The 18,798-nt window shown below is 47.8% G+C and overlaps 1 protein-coding gene across 3 annotated transcripts in view; it reads right to left on the minus strand.

The window, feature by feature from the left end:
• SPTBN1 (spectrin beta, non-erythrocytic 1) overlaps nucleotides 1–18,798 on the minus strand; it is a 185,345-nt gene that overhangs the window by 88,326 nt on the left and 78,221 nt on the right. Inside the window, exon 1 of one of the 3 annotated variants that reach the window (XM_040993466.1) lies at nucleotides 13,036–13,654. The exons of 1 other annotated variant lie outside the window; for it this stretch is intronic. In XM_040993466.1, the coding sequence (XP_040849400.1) occupies nucleotides 13,036–13,144 (109 nt within the window). In that variant the 5' untranslated portion in view covers nucleotides 13,145–13,654. Of the gene's footprint in view, nucleotides 1–13,035; nucleotides 13,656–18,798 lie in introns of those variants that run through there. One more of the 3 variants, XM_040993468.1, reaches the window with a different exon arrangement.

The raw sequence follows: 18,798 nt of genomic DNA on the forward strand, positions 1-18,798 counted from the left end.
CATGGGGAGTATTGATGAGGGGTCTTGGAGACAGCATTTAGTCTCTCAGTTAAGAAATGCAAATGCTATCTCCCAGTACCCAGGTTTGATTCCTCACTCCAGCTTCTTATCAGTGCAAAGCATCGGAGGCAGTGGTGACTCTCCAACTAACTGGTTCTCACAACGCCCGTGCTTGGCAGCCTTGGGCACCTGGCTTGGGCCCCACCAGCTCTGGATATCTCGAGAGTAAGCCAGTGGATGGTAGCCTTCTATAAAGCAGGCTCTTTCCCTAGCTATCTGCCTTTCAAATAGAATAATAAAAAATAAGAAGGGAAGTAGAGAGTCAAGAGGTACCAAGGGCTCAAAAGTAGTTCCTGGGTCAAAATCAGCCTCCCCTGCCCCGAGATTTCTCGGGTTGGAAAGTCCAAGTTTGCACATTAGCATGTTATCTAGAGTTCTGAGGCCCTGCCTCTATTTGCTCAGAGTGTGACTTAACCACCTGGCTTCCAGAAAAGCATTACTCATGCTGTACGGTGAGCAAAGACACATTTCACAGCAGGAAAACTGGCGTTTGCTTTATGGCCATACAATATAACAATCTGAATGGCCACCACACCTCAGAGAATGGATTTTGGTTTCATGAGGTACATTTTTTACATTTTTTTCCTGTCACTAGATTGCATTCATGTGACCCTTCTCCTAGTTCAACTATTCCTCCTCATTCCTCTAAGGGGGGAGGAGAGGGAGGGCAGGAGGAAGGGAGAGTCAAGGGGAGACAACTCGAATATCCAGGGAATTTTCTTTCTCTCTCTCCAAGTACATTAGTGCTTCCCGTGAGCTTCCTTCTACTCTCTCCCAGTCACAGTCAACAACACTTCCCCTGTGACCGTCTGAGATGAGGGGGCCTGTGCGCGCGGTGCCCCTACATCAGAGTTTGCCAGGGAGGGAGCAGACTGTCACTTGGGGTCACATCAGATTTCTTTTTATCAAAAAGTAAGCAAGCTCAGCCTAAGCCCTTCCTGAGTTACAGTTTGGTCACAACACAGAGACGAAATCCTTATCGTGAGTGATTCATGCTTCCATCCGACCCATTCCATATTACGTAGCTGGCAATGCCACCTCTCTTCACAGGGGAAAGGTGGCACCAGGGAGGACTAACTAACTAACCAGCTAGCTAACTGCCGCTTCCATTCCTTCACCTCTTTACCTGTGAGACATGCATGCGCTGGGCTCTGGAAGGAATGAAGATAAAACATCCTACATGCAGGTGCAGTCCTCCTGGGAGTTCACAAATATTTACCCAGTGTCAGCTAGGGGCTGTCACTGGCCCCTTCACATACAGTGAAGGTGACCCATGATCCAGTGTGGAATGTTTCGTGCTAACTCGCGCCACCCACCCCCTGCCAGCCCCCTCCAAGCTCTGGCAAACCAGGATGAACTGGCCACCCTATTAATCCAATATATCTCGTTCAGTCCCCACAACCTCAACCACCACCAGTAAATCTTCCCTGAGGAATAAACGAGGCTCTGGGAAGCCAGTGCTGGCCATGACCTGAAGGAGGGCTCACACACACCCTTGACCCGTGTGCTGTCCTCACGTTTCCCAAATGAGAGATAAAACGTTCCAGGGGTCCAGACAGCTTCCCCACCATATCACTGTGGCTGCGAGGTTCCAGATCACTCCCCCTCCTCTGCTCCCCTGGACCATTTCCCCAGCGTCTGCACAGCTGGGATGGCATCTGCTGAGCAGTTCATCTCCCTCCAATATTGTATGACTGACTTTCACAGCAAGTTGTTTAAACCTTACAGGAATAAACATTTCTGTCCCCCCCCTTCAATAGAAATCAGGGCACTACTGTCAAGAATCGGAATTTCACTTTGCAACAGACTAGATACCAGGTCTCTAAAATCCTATGCACTCAAGCTGGCAACCTACAGAGCCTCTGTGGCATGTACCAGATGAACAGACTCAGCAGACTCCTAAAGATGCTGTACAATGTAAAACAGGCCTTCAAATCATTAAAAGCAGAATAGACCTTTAAGATGTCCATCAGCGAAAAAGGAAATCTAACTCAAAAATGTCCAGGCCACCTTCCAAGAGACTGCCTGATTTTCTATCACGCTGGCTGTGACCACCATCTGCACGTCAATGCCACGTAGATCATGTCTATGGTTTGTACAAGGATTTCAAGCAAGACACACAAATGCACACCCACCCACCCTTGCTACCAGTCTGGGCTTCAAAGGCTATCTCCCACTCCAAACTTGCACTGCCATGGCACTAGGGGTGGGGTGGAGTGGGGTGGAGTGGGGTGGGGCGGGGAGTCATGCAAATAATGACAAAGCCATGCAATGGGAGCTCTAGACTTTATTTATGCTTTGCTCACATTATTCATGAATCAAGCTGGTCTCAGTTGATCCTCAAATTAACTTTCCACTTGCATCATTTCAGCATCAAAAAGGGACTTTGAAGCCAGACCTTTCACAAGGCCTTTGTGAAACCAAATAGAGGCTGGCCTGTGTCTCTGAGCTTCTGTGATTACTGTATTTGCTACTTAAAGGTCTTGTGCCTCTTGGAAACGGGGCTGGGGGAGGCCGAGAAGGGCTAGAAAGGCTTTCAAAGCTAACACAGTGGAGGCATTCACGGTATCTATAGAGGGTGGTTCATATTAGCAAAGCTATAGGAGTGCTCTCTGACAAGAGCAGTTCTTGGACCAAGTGCTGGATGCCCCAGCTTGAGCAGCAGCGGCCCCTTGATGCTTTTTATGAACTCGGGCCAGGCACCTTCACTGTGACCTTCTATCAACATGAAGAGTCAGCAGGTCAAGAGACTACCGTCAACTTTGCGCTCTTTCTAGGGGAAAACGGCAGGCGGGGTGATGCTTCGGTCGGGTGCATTCTCAGGCAAGCTAAAGACTCCATCAACACACCAGAGGAAACCACACCCAGAATAGGTTTCAGGGGTGAGGGTGGGGGCTGGGCACTTCACTCAAGTTCAAAAGGCTTCCCTGCACCAGGGCTGGTGGGGGCAGGAGGCGGGGGCTGCTTTGCCACTCACTCAGGACTTGCAGTAAAAAGAACCACTGTGGTGAGACGAGCCAGGCACAGCGCCCACAGAGAACTTCACCTAATTCGCAGGGTAATCTGTTACATACATACAAGTTACCTTAGAAGAGGAAACAGGCTGAGATTGGTTTAAAAATCCCTCAGGGCCAGCGCGGTGGTGCAGCACGCTAATCACCCTGTGTCACAGGCCTCCCTTAGGGGCACTGGTTTGTGCCCCAGCTGCTCCATTTCAAACCACCTCTCTACTTATGGCCTGGGAAAGCAGTGAGGGATGGCACAACTCTTTGGGACCTGTACCTATGTGGCTCCCAGCTTCGGGTCAGCTAGGTACTGGCTGTTGCAACCAGCAGAGGGAAGACCTTCTCTATCTCACCCTCTCTTTGTAAAACCTGCCTTTCAAATAAAAACATATAAATGGTTTTTTTTTTTTCCCTGATTTGTAAAACACTTTGGCAACATTTGGCAAGAGGTATAGAAATAAACATATAATGGTAAACTCGAGATACAAAATTAGGTTAAAAATAAATAAATTAAGCCAAAACAATCTGTATAATGGAAACAACAGTGTTAAATTTGGGATGTGGGAGGGGAGAGACAAAATTATTGGAAAGGTAACTTTGTCCATTAATGACCTTCAACTCTGCCTTGGAAGAAACTACCTGAGTCATCTCGCTATCACCCACTGGAAGGTTCTGGAATGGTGCCAGACAAGAGCAAGGGTCACTCATCTCCACCTTTCCCTTCTTGTGCACAAACATCACAACCACAAATTACAACAGGTATTTCTTCTTTCCTACCTAATCACTGACCTATAGAGGAAACAAGCATGTATCATGGAACAGGTATTCACTCTATCAGAAATCCACACTTGACACCAGAACCTAAAGGCACAGGAGACAGGCAGACTTCATGAACCAACTGAGAACAGCAGCATCCTGCCCACCATCACCACACTAAGAAGGGGAAGGAAATAGATATTTCTGTATTTTTAAGTAGTTTAAAAATATTCACAAGTTTAAATCATAAAATGCAGATATTGACTGATAAGCCTCTATTTCCCAGGCCACCACACTGAAACCTTCAAAGAATGCACAGCAATTGGGCCAAATTATTTTTGTAATTCTCTTTTAATACCTACTGGGTAAATGAAACCATCTTTCTTAACCTTGTAAATTTCTAGAACTTCTAGATAAGCAAGGAGGAAAATCCCAACCAGGTTCCTTAGTTTCGGAAAGCCAGGAATTAGCCAACTATGCTTTAAAAGCTCTGTCATCTCCAGGAGTCAAACTAACCCTTCTTTACTGAACTATTCTGCAATGAGATAACTATTCTATAGTTAGTTCACATGTTAGTCTACTCAAAATCAAACAGCAAGACTACATGTAATATGGACTATACATCAAAAACACACAGACTTTAAACCTCTGAAAGGTTATGACCTTTCTGGACTACTTCCTTCTCTTCCTCTAGGGCTGGGGTTGGGGTAGAGGTAGAGATCATTTCCAAGGTGGTGTTTCTAAAACTTGAGCATGATCACCAACCCCACGGGGATCATGTTAAAATGAGGTTCTGACTCAGTAAGGCTAAGGTGAACCTGAGAGGTTGCATCCATAACAAACCCCATCCAGAAACCAGAATAAATCATACAACCTAAACACCTTGCGGTCAGGCGTTTGTCCTTGCTTAATAATGGAGGTCTTTTGACTTCCACTATCCATAGAAACCAATCATCATGCTAGGCATCAGACCAGCCCCTCTTAAAAAAAAAAAAAAGCCAGAACAAGTCACTCTCCTAATTATTCTTCAATCATTTCCCACTGGCTGCCTTACGTGCAAATTCCTTAGTCTAATTGGCCTCCATTCTTTCAAACCCACTCCTACCCTCTTCCTCATCCTTTTCTCTAAGCTGTACTGCCAGAATCCCACCTGGGTCCATCCCTCACCTTTAGCCTGGAAAAACTTATTATCCTTCTTGCTATAAACCAGGATAAATTAGTAACTAACTAATGGATTTTTAAGTGACAGATCCTTTGTCCTCATAAACTGTTTAACAACTGCCTAATTTTTAAATTATGCCAATCCAGCAAATAACACTGAAGTTGGAAAAATGCTTACAAAGCCCTCATCACTTATTTTCCTATCATTCATTTCTCATAGCTGAGTCTCAGAGAGAGGACATTAACCTATCAGGCATGAGGGAGAAAAAGCACCAGGACCTAAAATGGGCTGAAATTCAAATGGTTGATTTTGAAAATGTGTGCAAGTAGCATGAATAGTCACATGGCTATAAAGCCATCATTAATCAACAACTTAAAGCTTTGTCACTATCCTTTCATCTTCCAGAAGAGAGAGCTAAAACAAAACATGACAGGAAGGGGACCAGCACAGTCCTGCAGCTGGCTTAAGCCATCGCTTAGCAGTAATAACAGCATTCCACACGCTTGGGTCATTTTGAATCCTAGCTACTCTGTTTGTGATCCAATTTCCAGCTGATGTGCCTTGAAAGGCACTGGAACACCCATGTGGGAAACCAGGATGAAATTCCTGGGTTCTGGTTTCAGCCTGGTCCAAACTGGCTGTTATTTATGAAGTAAGCCAGCAGGTGGAAGTTATCTCTCCCTGCCCCCAACTCCTTTCTGTAGCTCTGCCTTCAAATAAATAAAACTAATAAATAAGTAAATCTAATAAATAGGTGAATAAATCAGAAAGAGACAAGGAGATCTATCTGCTGGTTCATTCCCCCAAAATGTCCACAACAGCTAAGGCTTGGCAAGGCCAAAGCCAGAAGCCCACACCACCATCCTCTCCTGCAATGTGGGTGGCAGAGGCTCAAGTGTTTGGGCCATTTCCCACTGCCTCTCAGGATACATTAACGGGAAGCTTGATCACAAGTGGGGCAATAAGGACCGGAACTGGCACTGTGATACAGGGCACCCTTGTCTCAAGCAGGGCCTGACTCGCTGGACCATAACGCTTATCTGACATTCAAACGTCTTACAAGTCATCTACATGTAGTTTTTGTTGAAAGAAAATATTGCTCTGTAAATAACAGACACAACTTTGTATTTTTATTAGCCTATGGAGTTTTCAAGGGAATTGCATTTAAATTGTGTCATGTCTTACCTAACACAATTCTGTATACCAAATCTGACAGTCGCTCAGATAAAGGAAAGGAGTCCTCATCTTCAGACACCAGGGACAGGGTCATGGCCACATGCAATTTGCCTGCCTCCCGCTCCCAGCTGTCAGGTTATTGAGCTTTTTTGCTTATAAAGTTAAAGCCAACAGATTTGTTATTGAAAATATAAATGGAGCTAAACTTGATGTCTTTCTGAACTATATCTTCAGAGCCTACATATATTTTTATCTCTTCTTCCCCTAAACTTCCATTTCTTTCTGCAGTGGCCTTCACACCAACAGACCGTATCTAGCAGGTGAGGTGATTGGGGCCTTATGTGGATGCTGAATGTTTTCTCTGATGGTGCAGGATGAGTACCTATGCCAGGTGAGCTACAGCTACTTTCCACTACACACCAAGTATCTCTTCTCCAAAGCGACCAGCAAGTTTCAGAGTTTTGGGTGACATTAACCTATCAGGCATGAGGGAGAAAAAGCACCAGGACCTAAAATGGGCTGAAATTCAAATGGTTGATTTTGAAAATGTGTGCAAGTAGCATGAATAGTCACATGGCTATAAAGCCATCATTAATCAACAACTTAAAGCTTTGTCACTATCCTTTCATCTTCCAGAAGAGAGAGCTAAAACAAAACATGACAGGGAGGGAACCTGTTCCAACTTTAGGGTATCTACATAGTCTGTACTAACTGAACCTAACTGGTTCAAAGATTAAAAAAACAAAACTTTTTGAGTGCTGACAAGAGTTTTGATTTTTAAGTTCAGATTTGGGAGCATTTCGAATTCCAGATTTTCAAATTAAGTATGTATAACTTGTATCACATGATTTTGTTCTAAAGCAGCCTATTCCCCAACTCATCACGGTTTAATAAAGCAGTCAGATGTAACACTTGCTCCTATCTGGGAGCAGCTCAAGCAGTTTGCTTAGCCTCTATCCCTCCCAGGCTCGAAAAACACATATTGCAAAGATTGTAGGAACAATCCATTATGGATGAGTTTCTCAGACTTGACTGTCCACTGGAATCACATGATAGACTGGGACTAACCCAGCTAGAGTTTCTGATTCAGTAGGTCAGAGTGGGGAAGGTCTGAGAATTTATGTTTCTAATGAGTTCCCAGGTCATGGTGATGACCCCAAATTGAAAATCTCCTCAGTAAGGTGGTTTGCAACTTGAACTTCATTCATTTGCTCCCTAACAAACCTATAGTGTCACAGTTAGGTCAGTAGACTAAAGGGAAAGAACCCAAACCAGAATTCTAACCTTGCCTCACCTCAAGGAGGCTTAGAGTAAGTGACATCTGAACAGAGCCTCTAAACAACTTCCGGCAGCAGAAACCAAAGGAGTGGGGTGGCTCTCAAGGGCAGGAGGAGGCATGCCAGCTTTCAAGGATGTGGAATTTTGGGCAGCAGTGTAGTAGGAGTTGGAACAGCTGAGTTTTCCAAGGAGGAGGGCTCTCCCAAGAATCAGGCTATCAGCAGAAGGTGGGAGGTGGAGCAAGGAAGGCCCTTCAGCCAGCCAGGGGAAAGAGGCCAACACTGGCAGTGGCAACAGGGCTGGACACAGACCCCTGCAGGCTCAGGAGAGGAGGTGATGCTGTGCAATGGTCATCCAGAAAGCCCTCTCCCCACAGAATGGGCCAGGAGTCCTTTGAACCATCGCCCAGTTGAACAGTGGATTTAAGCTGAAAGAGCTGGTTTCCCTCGACTGTTAACGCTCCTAGCCCACCCAACACTGACACCAGCCCCCATCCAGAAACGGGAGCAGCTCTGAGAGTATTCCTTCTCCCTGCCTGCAGAACAGGTTCAGGCTCCCAGGGCGGTGGTGTGTGTGGCCTGTTCCTAACCCTCATGTGTGGTCCTTCGGGAGAAATATCAAAGTTGGAGTCAGAAAACCTGGATTCTACAGAGTTCCCTGCATACTGGCCGATTTTACTCACATGTTTCTTTATCCATATAATAAAATAAGAGAATGCCTATCCCACAGGATTACTAGTACTAAGGAAACATGCACTGAATTAGAATTTGCAGGACAGTAGATCCCATGCCAGGTGGTTTGAGGAACCTCAGAGTTAATTATGTATGGTGATACTATTAAAGTCAAGTGCTAGAAATGTTACTGCACCATTCAAAAAGAATTTCAATTCACAACTCTTTTTGGAACTTGTAAATTTTAAGCTGAAACTGATAAACTGGGGGAAGGAATGCATTTTTGTTTTGTGCCAGTGACTTATCCCATAGAGCTGCCTGACTCATATGATCTATACACAGTGTTAGCACGCATCAGGACCAAAAAGGCAATCTTTTGGCTCAAGAATTTCTTAATCCATTTATTTTTATTTATTTGAAGAGCAAGGAGACAGAGATGCACAAAGATCTTCTGTCCCCTATTTCACTTTGTACTGCCATGTTAAAGGATGGAGCCTGGAACCAGATCCAGGTCTCGCCCAGGGGGTGGCAGAGACTCAATGACTTCAACCACCACTACTCTCCCCAGAGCGTGCCACTAGCAGGGAGCTGGACTCAGAAGCGGAGCTGTGACTGAACTTCCCACTGCCTCCAATATGGAATGAGGCTGTCACGACATCTTAACATCTCTCTCTTTTTATATTTTTAAAATCCCTGTCTTTTCTTCTATTAATCTTGTCTCTTCCATTTATCCTACCAACAAAACAAAACAAAACAAAAATACTTTTCATCACCCAGTCTTATCACTGTTGCAATGGGAAATATGTAAAAGCCACTATTTTTAACTTAAGAGCAAATTTTCTTAGTGAAACCCAGGTATTAGGAGACCCCCAAAAGACACTACAAAGTTACAAATTACATCTCTTCAGGATCCATGTGGGTATTAAAATCGAGTCTTTTCATAAGAGTTTGGAAACTAAAACTAACCAAAAGAAAAAAAAAGGGAGGGGGGAGGAGCTTGGAATTCTTCACTCTCTGAACGAAGACAGAGCATTCCAGCTCTTCCTGGGACAAACACACTGAACCAGCACAGCTAAACAAAGCACCTTTTCCATGTCAATCAGACACTGCTTTCCAAGATCAGGCCACAAGGAAGGCAGGAAAGGTTCATTTTGATGCTTTTCCGTGAGATCCTGCCCTCCAGACAACCTCACTGCTCCAGCCAGCATCATCAGTGCCCTGGGGGGCAGGTGAGAGAGAGAACCAGGTGTGTATGTGGAGAGGAGGAAGTGGTGGGCAGTTCTTAAGATGATCCTCTTTGTTCTCTGTCAGTAGCTCTAATATTAATTACTGGAGGTGTAGGAGGAGAATAATAATAACGTGCGGCCTGGACAAGCTACATGCTTCATTCTATCGTCTCCTATTGGCACGCAACCCCTCATTGGTGTGCTATGAAAACTTACTAAGACATCACACGCAAAGCCAAGAGCTCCCACTACACTGCTGGGTACATGGAAGCACTTCATGCCATCTCTTTCCCCCTCAACAGTGGAGACATTAGCAGAGCGTAGGTGCGTCTTTGGGAGCTGTAAGGATTTCCACGAGTGGAAGTCAAGAGTAAACCCTCTGGAACACAGGGTAGAAGATGAGGGTAGAATTCTGCTGTGAAGTTCCCAAGAGGTGGGGCCCTTTTACAGTCTTTCAATGTCCAGCCCAAGACCCCGGAAGTTCATAAGTGCAAAGGCACAGGCCAGTGTCTGGGTGGGAGTGCAACACCATGAATGTTCTCCTGTGAGGGCTTATGAGAGCAATGGAACCTGGAGAGAAGAGAGCATGAATTTCCCTGTTGCACCAAACACATTCTCCTAAACAGGAGAGGTTGAGTTTTGATGTTCCTCAGCATTCTTTTCAGAAAAAGAAAGAAAGAGAGAGAGAGAAAGAAAGAAAGAAAGAAAGAGAGAGAGAGAGAGAAAGAGAAAGAACGAACAAACCCTGGCGCGGTGGCCTAGCAGCTAAAGTCCTCGCCTCAAACACACCAGGATCCCATACAAGCACTGGTTCCTATCCCGGCAGCCCCGCTTCCCATCCAGCCCCCTCCTTGTGGCTTGGGAAAGCAGTAGAGGATAGCCTAAAACTTTGGGACCCTGCACCTGCGTGGGAGACCTGGATGAGGCTCCTGGCTTCAGATCGGCGCAGCACTGGCTGACATGGTCGCTTGGGGAGTGAATCATCAGACAGAAGATCTTCTTCCTTTCTCTCTCTCCTCCTCTCTGTAATCTGACTTTGCAATAAAAATAAGTAATTCTTAAAAAAAAAAAAAGAAAAATGAGTACACATTTATAAAATATATAAACTGATTCAACTGATGGTAAGAGTGTTACAGGACAAGTTTTTGAGAAAACTGTGTGCTTCCTTGCGTGCGTCTATGCGCCTGCTGGGTGTTGCTGATAAAAACAGAAGCCATCAGAGCCTGATGGCGTGCCCTATCTTATGTCAGGAGCCTTAGTATGATGAAAAAAAAATTACTCTGTATTTTAGTTTCCCAAGTCAGTGAGGTTTTTTTTTTTTTTATCGTATTAACTTACTGTCTGATAAATCTGTACAAACAAGTTTATCGCAATAGACCAGACTCATTTAACATCCTACTTAGAAAACCAAATATCAAGTGTGGGAAACACTTGTAACCAGAAAAAAAAAAACATAGAAATAACCCCCACAAAATCACAGCACTCCCAGACACAAATGCTGAATGAAGAACTGCAAATAAGAGACAGTATAAACAACAACTCAAAGAGCATTTGGTCAACACTGGGTGTTAAGTGCTAGCAAAGATTACACCCTGAAGAGTGAATGAAGCAGGCAGCCTTCCCTAATGGAAGGCTCACGATCAAATTAGCAGATACATCTCTATTATCAAAAATTATGTCATTGCTGGAAGTATTGCAAATACTGAACAAAATGCCAAACCAGGGGTTTGAGAGAAGTATTTAGCAAATTTCTCCTAAGGTTGTTCACAATGCGATCAGTCCCATCCATCACTAGGGACATGACCAAATACTCCTGCCTCTTCCACCACCCCACCCCACTTGAAAGTTAATTCACCCTGTCTCAGTTCCTCAACATGGGTGGTTTTCTGTTGTAGAAATAACCACACTGAGCTTGTGCAACTCCAAAAACCACAGTATTTAAAAGTAAGAAAGTTATTTGAGCTTAGGGAGGGGACAAAGTTCACATATAGTGTGTGTGTGTGTGTGTGTGTGTGTGCATGCCACCATAGAATACCTCAAGCTCACCCCTTTTCAAAGGATATCCTTAAGACAAAAAAATAAATAAATAAAATATCAGCAGCAAAGACTCCACAGTCCACAGAGGACAGTTAAGACATTTCCTGTGAGTAGGCTCCACCCTGCTCAGGGACCAGTTTCCAATCCACCCTACACCCTTTCAATATAACAGCCTTTTGTTACCACAGGCCAGGGTGCAAACCTGCCCACACCTTTTTACCCTTACTCTTAAGACCACAAGGCGTGGGCCAACTGGGACTGGGGAGGAGCCATCTGACCCAGGGTTCCCCACAGGTGCTCCCGGCTTGGGGGAACGACACAGGGAAGGGACAAGTTGGGAGAATTGGGGGGGGGGGTGTCTCAGAGTGTATCTGAACCTCAGAATCCAGAGCTGAGGGACGCTATACACACTCCCTGGTTTACACTTGGTAAGCTCTCCCCACACCTCAGTTTTCGAAACAAGTGAACCCCACCTTGGAAGAGCTCAAGAGGCCTGAACCAGAGGCTGGCCAGCACCGAAGCGGAACCTGCCCTTAATGAACACGGTCCAGCCGCCCCAGTGTTTCCAGCAAAGTGTCCTTGCTGTCAACCACCTCACCAAACACACCAAATGAATGAAGTATCGCCTCTCCCCTTCCCAGGGAAAACATTCTAGGACCTGGCCGTTTCCTGCCTTCCTCCCCCTCACAGGAACCACGTTTGTGGCACCCAGAGGAGTTAAAATAAGAAACACACCGCCTTGGGACACTACTTAAAAAAAAAAATAGTGCTAGAGTCATTCCCAGCCTGTTACTGATTCCTGGGGCTTCCAAACTGGAAGGGGTTCTGTTTTTAGTTAGGAATATTTTTCTTTCTTTTTTCATGGACAAGCTCTGAGATACCCCTGGTTGGGGCCTATTGGCTCTCCCCAAAATGCGAGCAGCCACAGACTGGACTCAATCAATTACTCTAATACAAGCAACAAGAATCCTGTAACAGATCCAACTAATCCAACCCCTATCATTGCAATGACAATAACTGGCTTGCATTATAAATTACACAGCCCACAAGATGGATGGGAAAGCCCTCCCTCCTCCCCCCCCCCCCGCGCCCCAAATATAACACATCAAAAGAGTGAAAATTAAGCTTCGGAACCAAAACTGTAATTTACTAAATGCTTAGGAATAAAAAGACCACTCCCTCCTCCCCCTCTGCTATTGTTCTACAGGACTGGGTCTCTAGGAGTGCACGTTACACCTTGAAGGCTTCAAGAGGTATGAGGTTGGGGGCTGGGGGCCAGAGGCCACAGGGAAACAAATGCTTGCATACTAATGGGTGTAGGAGTACTGGCTGGGGGGGGGGGCAAAGCTGGCCTTTTTTTTAAAGGCGAAAATGTGTACCGCAGCGAGCAGGAGATACCTGACAACCAACGGGGCCACAAACTGTACTGGAGAGAGCAAGCCGAGGGCGCCTGACTCCAGAAGGTCGCTTTTCTGGTACAGTGTGAGCAAGTTGTGAATGGAGTGCTTGCAGCCACCCCGAGGCTCTGGGGACAGACCACAGGCAGCGGCCCGTCACTCCCAACCACATCCCTCAGGGGTCAAGCCCCATATGGCACAAATAAAGTCTCATCGCCCCCACGGGCATGGCCCACGGGCAGGCCCAGGCTCCAGGAGCGGGCTTACCTTGGAGCTGCTTGAACCTCCCTTCCAGCTGGTTGTAGTTGTAAGGCGCCTGCCCCGTGTATGCCGGGGACAGCGGCCCGGAGATGCTAGACGTCCTCTGCAATTCCATTAGGCCCAGCGTAACGCCCTGGCGGGCTGCACCGAGGAAATACCGCTCCGGCCCCTGCCTACCCCCATCCAACACGCAGCAGCTTCCGCGCGGCTTGGCTCCCGGCCCTGGCGGCGAGGCTGCACCTTAGGCGAGCTCCATTCGGGTCTGAAACGGGCGCGGGGAGCTCTACTAGGCAGTTGGCTGCAGCGGGAGTCCACCTCAGTCCTCACGAGGAGGTCACCTAGGGCTCAGGCACCTAGTCCTGCTGCTCTCCTGCCTTCCGTGGCCCTTGCCTGAGGGCAGTGAAGCAATGAACTGCCGGGGGAGGAGGAGAGGGAAGAGGAGGAAGGAGGCGCGCACACGTCCAGAGTTGAAATCTTTCAAAATCCTCAGCGTGCCTCGGACGCCCAGCGCCGGAGCTCGCGGGAGCTGCGCACACACCTCCTCCCGGCCGCCGGTTTGTAATTTAATCAGGAGCCACTCCGCCGTGCGCTGGGCGGTGATGTCACCTGATTAGCATAACAGCATTGTAGAGGAAACGCAGGCCGTACCACGCGGAGCGGCGCGGGGGAGGCCGGCCGCGACCCTCACCGGCCGCCACGCTCGCGGGTGCGCTGCAGGCCGAGCCCAAGCCCAAGCCGGCGCCTCTGCGCCGCCTTCCCACACACGGCTGCTCGGCTTAGAGTCTTTTGTTGGGAAGCCTCATGTAACGGAAAGGTCTCCGATTACTATCTCAGGCCAGGGAGAGCGCGCCGGCCGCCCGGCCGGGAGGGTCAGAGCCCCGCGCTCGGCCTCATTCACTATTGAGCAGCTGCGGAGGTAACTTGGGGCGGCGCACCTGGGCCACCCCGAGCGCTGGGCAAGGGCCACGGCGAGGCCAGGCGCGCCTGCTCCGGCTCACTCGAGCGTCATCCGGGCAGACCCACGCCGCTGGCGTGAGACGCTGAGCCCGAGGTGTCCCGGGACAGCGCTGGGCCTGCACCAGGAACTGGACGCCGGCAAGTGTGATGGGCGTCCTGACGTGCAAGGCATTGTGGGAGAAAGGTGCACAGGTAAACACCACTACCGGGATCCCGGACTGGGGAGGAGCGTACCATCTGGGCGGGGAGATAAGACCACAGAAATCGCCCTCAAATCCAGCCCGGATTTGCAAAATGAACCCTCCTAACTTAAGTTTTCTCCAGTTTTCAAACTCTCCTCTTTCTCCCACTAATCTGAATCCAAAAGCAAAACCCGCTTCATAGATATAAATAACAGGATCAAAATGCATCCTTGGGAACTAACTAGCCCCTCCCTCTTTTACTCCACTCCATCCCCACCCTAAGCTCACCAGTTTCTCCCTTCCCAAAGCAAACCTACCAGACAACACACTACAAACTAACTGGGCATTTCTGCCTTGAGATCCCGCAGGAATACTCACTAAGGAGGTGAGTTTTTTACTGAAGGATTCCAAAGTGCACTGAAGACAGGGGTGAGCCCCACCCCAAGTTCTCTAGGACACTTGAAATTTAAGGGGCTGCATCTTGTCCAGGGCTAGAGTTAGACCCAGAGTCCCGCCAACTGCTCACCTCTGAACAAAACCCGCTCCACCCCTTCCAGCCACGCAATCGGTGTGTCCCACGTCCACAGTCCCCCTTGGGCTTTCCAAAGCAAGGCCCGAGCCGCTGGCATGAAGACCACTTTTCTCTTAAGATAAACACGCCTCTCTAAAGCCCTCCTACTACTGCCAATTCACAACGCAGATGGCAAGCTGGACCTGAAGTGGGCATCCCAGGACTGGCGTGGTGGTTAGCCATATAATCCTCCAGCTACAAGCACTGGCATCTCATATGGGCACTGATTCGTGACCCAGCTACTCCATTTTCCAACCAGCTCCCTGCTTGTGGCCTGGGAAAACAGCAGAGAATGGTTCAAGTCCTTCCACGTGGGAGACCCTGAAGAAGCTCCCGCTTTGGTTCGGCTCAGCACCAGCCAACTGCGGCCACCTGGGAGACAACCGGCACATAAGTGATCTTTCTGAGTCTCTCCTCTCTCTGAAAAAAAAAAAAATCTGCCTTTCAAATAAAAATGCAATAAATCTTTTTTTTTTTTAAAGTATTTACAAGTCTGCACCTCGCAGGAAGCACTTGAGAGCCGAGTTTCTAGTCCCGGCCAAGCCTCTGAACCCTGACCTCCTAGCAGACCCTGGATTCTTCCTAACCCTCAGCTGTCAGACTGAGTAAGAATTAATGCCTGTCTCTAAGAGGTCACTGAGGGGATGCTGGGAAGATGCCCTTCAAGTTGTCACTGGATTCAAAATCCAGAGTATGTTTTTCATACTTCTCTTTCATCCCCACCCTCTGCATCACATCCAAACTCCAAAGAAAAACAGAATGGGGAAACAGTCCCAGTGAACATCTTTCCATCTTTCCAGCAGTCCCCACTCGCCATAAAACACACTGGCACCGTGTAAGTCTATGTATCCAGTGTGACACAGAAAATGAGGTTACAAACTGCACTGCCAATTTACAACATATTAGTTTTAATCTTGAAGCCACTTAGTGAAGAGTGTAGCATCAGTCACCCCCAGTATCTCACTGCAGCTCCCTCTGGTATGGCGGGGCAGGAGGAGTGCATGAAATAAGCGTACAAGATGAAGGCAGCAGAATCTGGGAGCACTGCAGACATACTCACTTCGGAAGAGCAGACTCAGAGCAAACCAGGCAGTCAACACACCCAGAAGGATGGCGAGGCTAGCAAAGCCTCTAATAACCCCACAGGGGCCAGAGGTAGGAAATGCGGTCTGTGGCATGGGACCAGGGAGGCACAGCACACAGCCTGAAGGCCAACCTGACCCCCTCCAATTCGGCAGGCGGGGAAGGGGAGAGGAATAAAGGCAGGCCAGAGCCACTTAGTCTGTTTTTTCTCAGTATTCACTGGGGTCTCTGCAGTATTCAGTGCATGTGGGGGGGGGCACCCTGCTGAATTTCGGAGGTTTCAAGGATGACACAGAGATGACAAATTCACAGATCATCCCATACCAAAAGGAGAGACTGAGGGCCAGGAGCTACAAGAGCTGAGAGAACAAGCCGGGGACACCTGCCAAGGAAGGCAGGCGGGAAGAGCTCTAGATGGACTAGCATTTTCACACACAACAGGCTGGAGCTGCTTCCTACCAGGGGAAGCAGTGTACACAGGAACACGGGTGGACCACCAACGGCATGAGCAGGGTTCACGTCTGGCTGTTTTGCTGCCTTGTGAGAAACAGTGAAGGGAGCAGGAGAGCACAATGGGCAGGTGAGAACTCCACCTGGGCGGGGAACCCTCGTCCACTCACTCCTGAGCCAGAGAACAGGGTCTGGCCTGGGGTCCGAGGCGACTCACCCAGCAGTGGTAGGTAGAATGCATAGGAGGGAGGGACTGCAGGCAGCAAGGTCAGTAGGTTGCTCAAGGCAACTGTCCAGGTCAAAGGACCCAACTAGGGTGTGGCAATGGGAATGAAAAGGAATGGGCTGATGCAAGAGTTCATGCACAGGTCGTTAATAACTGACTGCCTGTGGGAGGTTCAAAGGATAGGGTCAGAGAAAACCCCGGGGTTGCAGAGCTGGCTGGTGGGCTAGGGGAGGACTGATCATCGATTCCCCCCCCCCCCCCCACGGGCTGTATCTGAATTATGTACAACACCATTAGGGAACAAGTCCAGAGCTAGATAGAGCTCAGAGCTGAGGAATGATGTGTGTGCACAGGTGGGAGGTGAGAGGGCTGTGGCTTCCATCTAGCCAGGGAAGGCTGATGTGAAACAATGAACACAAGCTTGAGTTTGAGAGGAAGAAGAAAACCCATGGACATACCCAGAGAATTCCAGAACGAACATCCAAGAGGAAAAGAGAGATACTCAAAGGGCAGGGAGTAATTGGACATTCCGTAGTGCAAGGAGAATGAGGAAGTAAAAGTGGAAAAAAGATGACCTGCTATGCAAATGAGGAGGCCAATGGACTAACAGGCAAAAGTCAGTCAGAAATTGATTAGAAACAGAGAACAACAAAGAATAGGTGATGATGATGATGATGATGATGAGTGATGGGAGTTCTAAGACCAGGAGGAGGAGGCTGGGCCCGCTGTGCCGGGGTTTCAGACCTGATTTGTGGCAGGAAGGGGCCAGGGAGAAAATGGCTGAAAGGAATGGGTGGAACGGTCAGTGTCAGCCAACAGGAGGGACACTTGGAGGCAAGGGGAGAGGCCCAAGACACTCTAAGAAGGACAGAGGGAACCTGAAGACGCCTACCCAGCCCTGTTTTTCACAAAGCAGGGGTCCTCTCCACAGTTTATTTACAGTAATCTTGGAAGAATCCTGATGTCCCCTATGGCAAAAACATGGCAATATGAATATAATTCAGAATATTCAGGACAGGGAGACAGCTTCCAGAATGCTAAAGATTGAACCAAGCCTGGCAGTTTCAGGCCACCCTCACCACCTTTTCTAATCTACAAACTACTGTTCTTCGCAATGCGAGGGACATGAGCATGTGACCAATTCTGACCAACAGTTGCATTTGCCTTCAAGCTGGCACAATGAAATGTATGAAGAAAATCACCCACGGGTAACTGGCAAAGCAGCTTAGGGAATGAAGCAAATGAAGCCTGGGCAGCTCAGGGGTGCTGTGGTGTGACAGAAAGATCCAAGTCCACAGTTGGGTACTTTGGCTCACACCACCCTCTGAGCGCCTCCATGAGGCTACTCATATAATCTGTAGAATGCGTTTCTGACCTTCTCTGGGCCTCAAGATGGCCCTCTACAAATCAGACAGAGTGGAATGTACGGTCATAAACATTTCCTTCCAATGTTGAAAGCAGTAGTGATGTGGGTTCCCCTGTCCGGGTCCCAGTGATCATGCATTCTCACATGCAGTAAATGGCCGCAATAACCGGATTATCTGGAGCTTGCACAATGCTTCACATACATTTTCTCATGACACTGAACCAGTGGTTGAGTTCCTGTCTCCATTTGCAAACAAGTCAGCCGAGGCCAAGAGAGGCCCAGCCAGCCCATCAAGGACCTCAGATGACCAACTCGAAGTGATCTCCACTTTTCCCCCATGTGCTGGGAATAAATCCAGTTTATCGAGAAATTCTCAGAAAAACTGTAACACTTGATCAATGGTATCAAGATAAACCTGAAACCCAAGCCTCTACAGAAACCTCTGCAACATGTAGCTTGGGTCAGGATCAGGCACATTCTTTGCTAGTTCCCACAAAACGTACTAGCTTCACGGGTCTGTTGCTGTAAATGGACTTTGCTTGGCTTGGTTTGGCGTGGTTCCTCTTCTCATACCCAATGGGTCTGTACACTAATATTCAGTATCCTTTAGTGTGGCTTGTGGATGAGAAAAGTAGGGGGTGAAATTAAGCCTCTGTTATAAGAGGCTTTACGCAGTCCTGGGTGTGGAGGTGGGGAATGAATGCTTTTCCTGCTTTACAGCAAGCTTGAAGAGGGTAATTTTTGGATATTCATTTCTTGAACATTCAAACACTAAAACATTCAAAGACTAAAAATATCTTGGTGAGGGTTGGCCAGAATGAGAGAGAGAGGGAGAGAGAGACAGAAAATGCACTCATTTGGCTGGTTCACTCCACAGCTATCTGCAATGGCCTCAGGGGTTGAAACTTGGAGCCGGAACCAGCCACTGAACTGT

The sequence above is a fragment of the Ochotona curzoniae genome, unplaced genomic scaffold, assembly GCF_017591425.1.
Source record: "Ochotona curzoniae isolate NIBS_2020 unplaced genomic scaffold, NIBS_Ocur_1.0 contig_883, whole genome shotgun sequence".
Classification (NCBI taxonomy): domain Eukaryota; kingdom Metazoa; phylum Chordata; class Mammalia; order Lagomorpha; family Ochotonidae; genus Ochotona; species Ochotona curzoniae.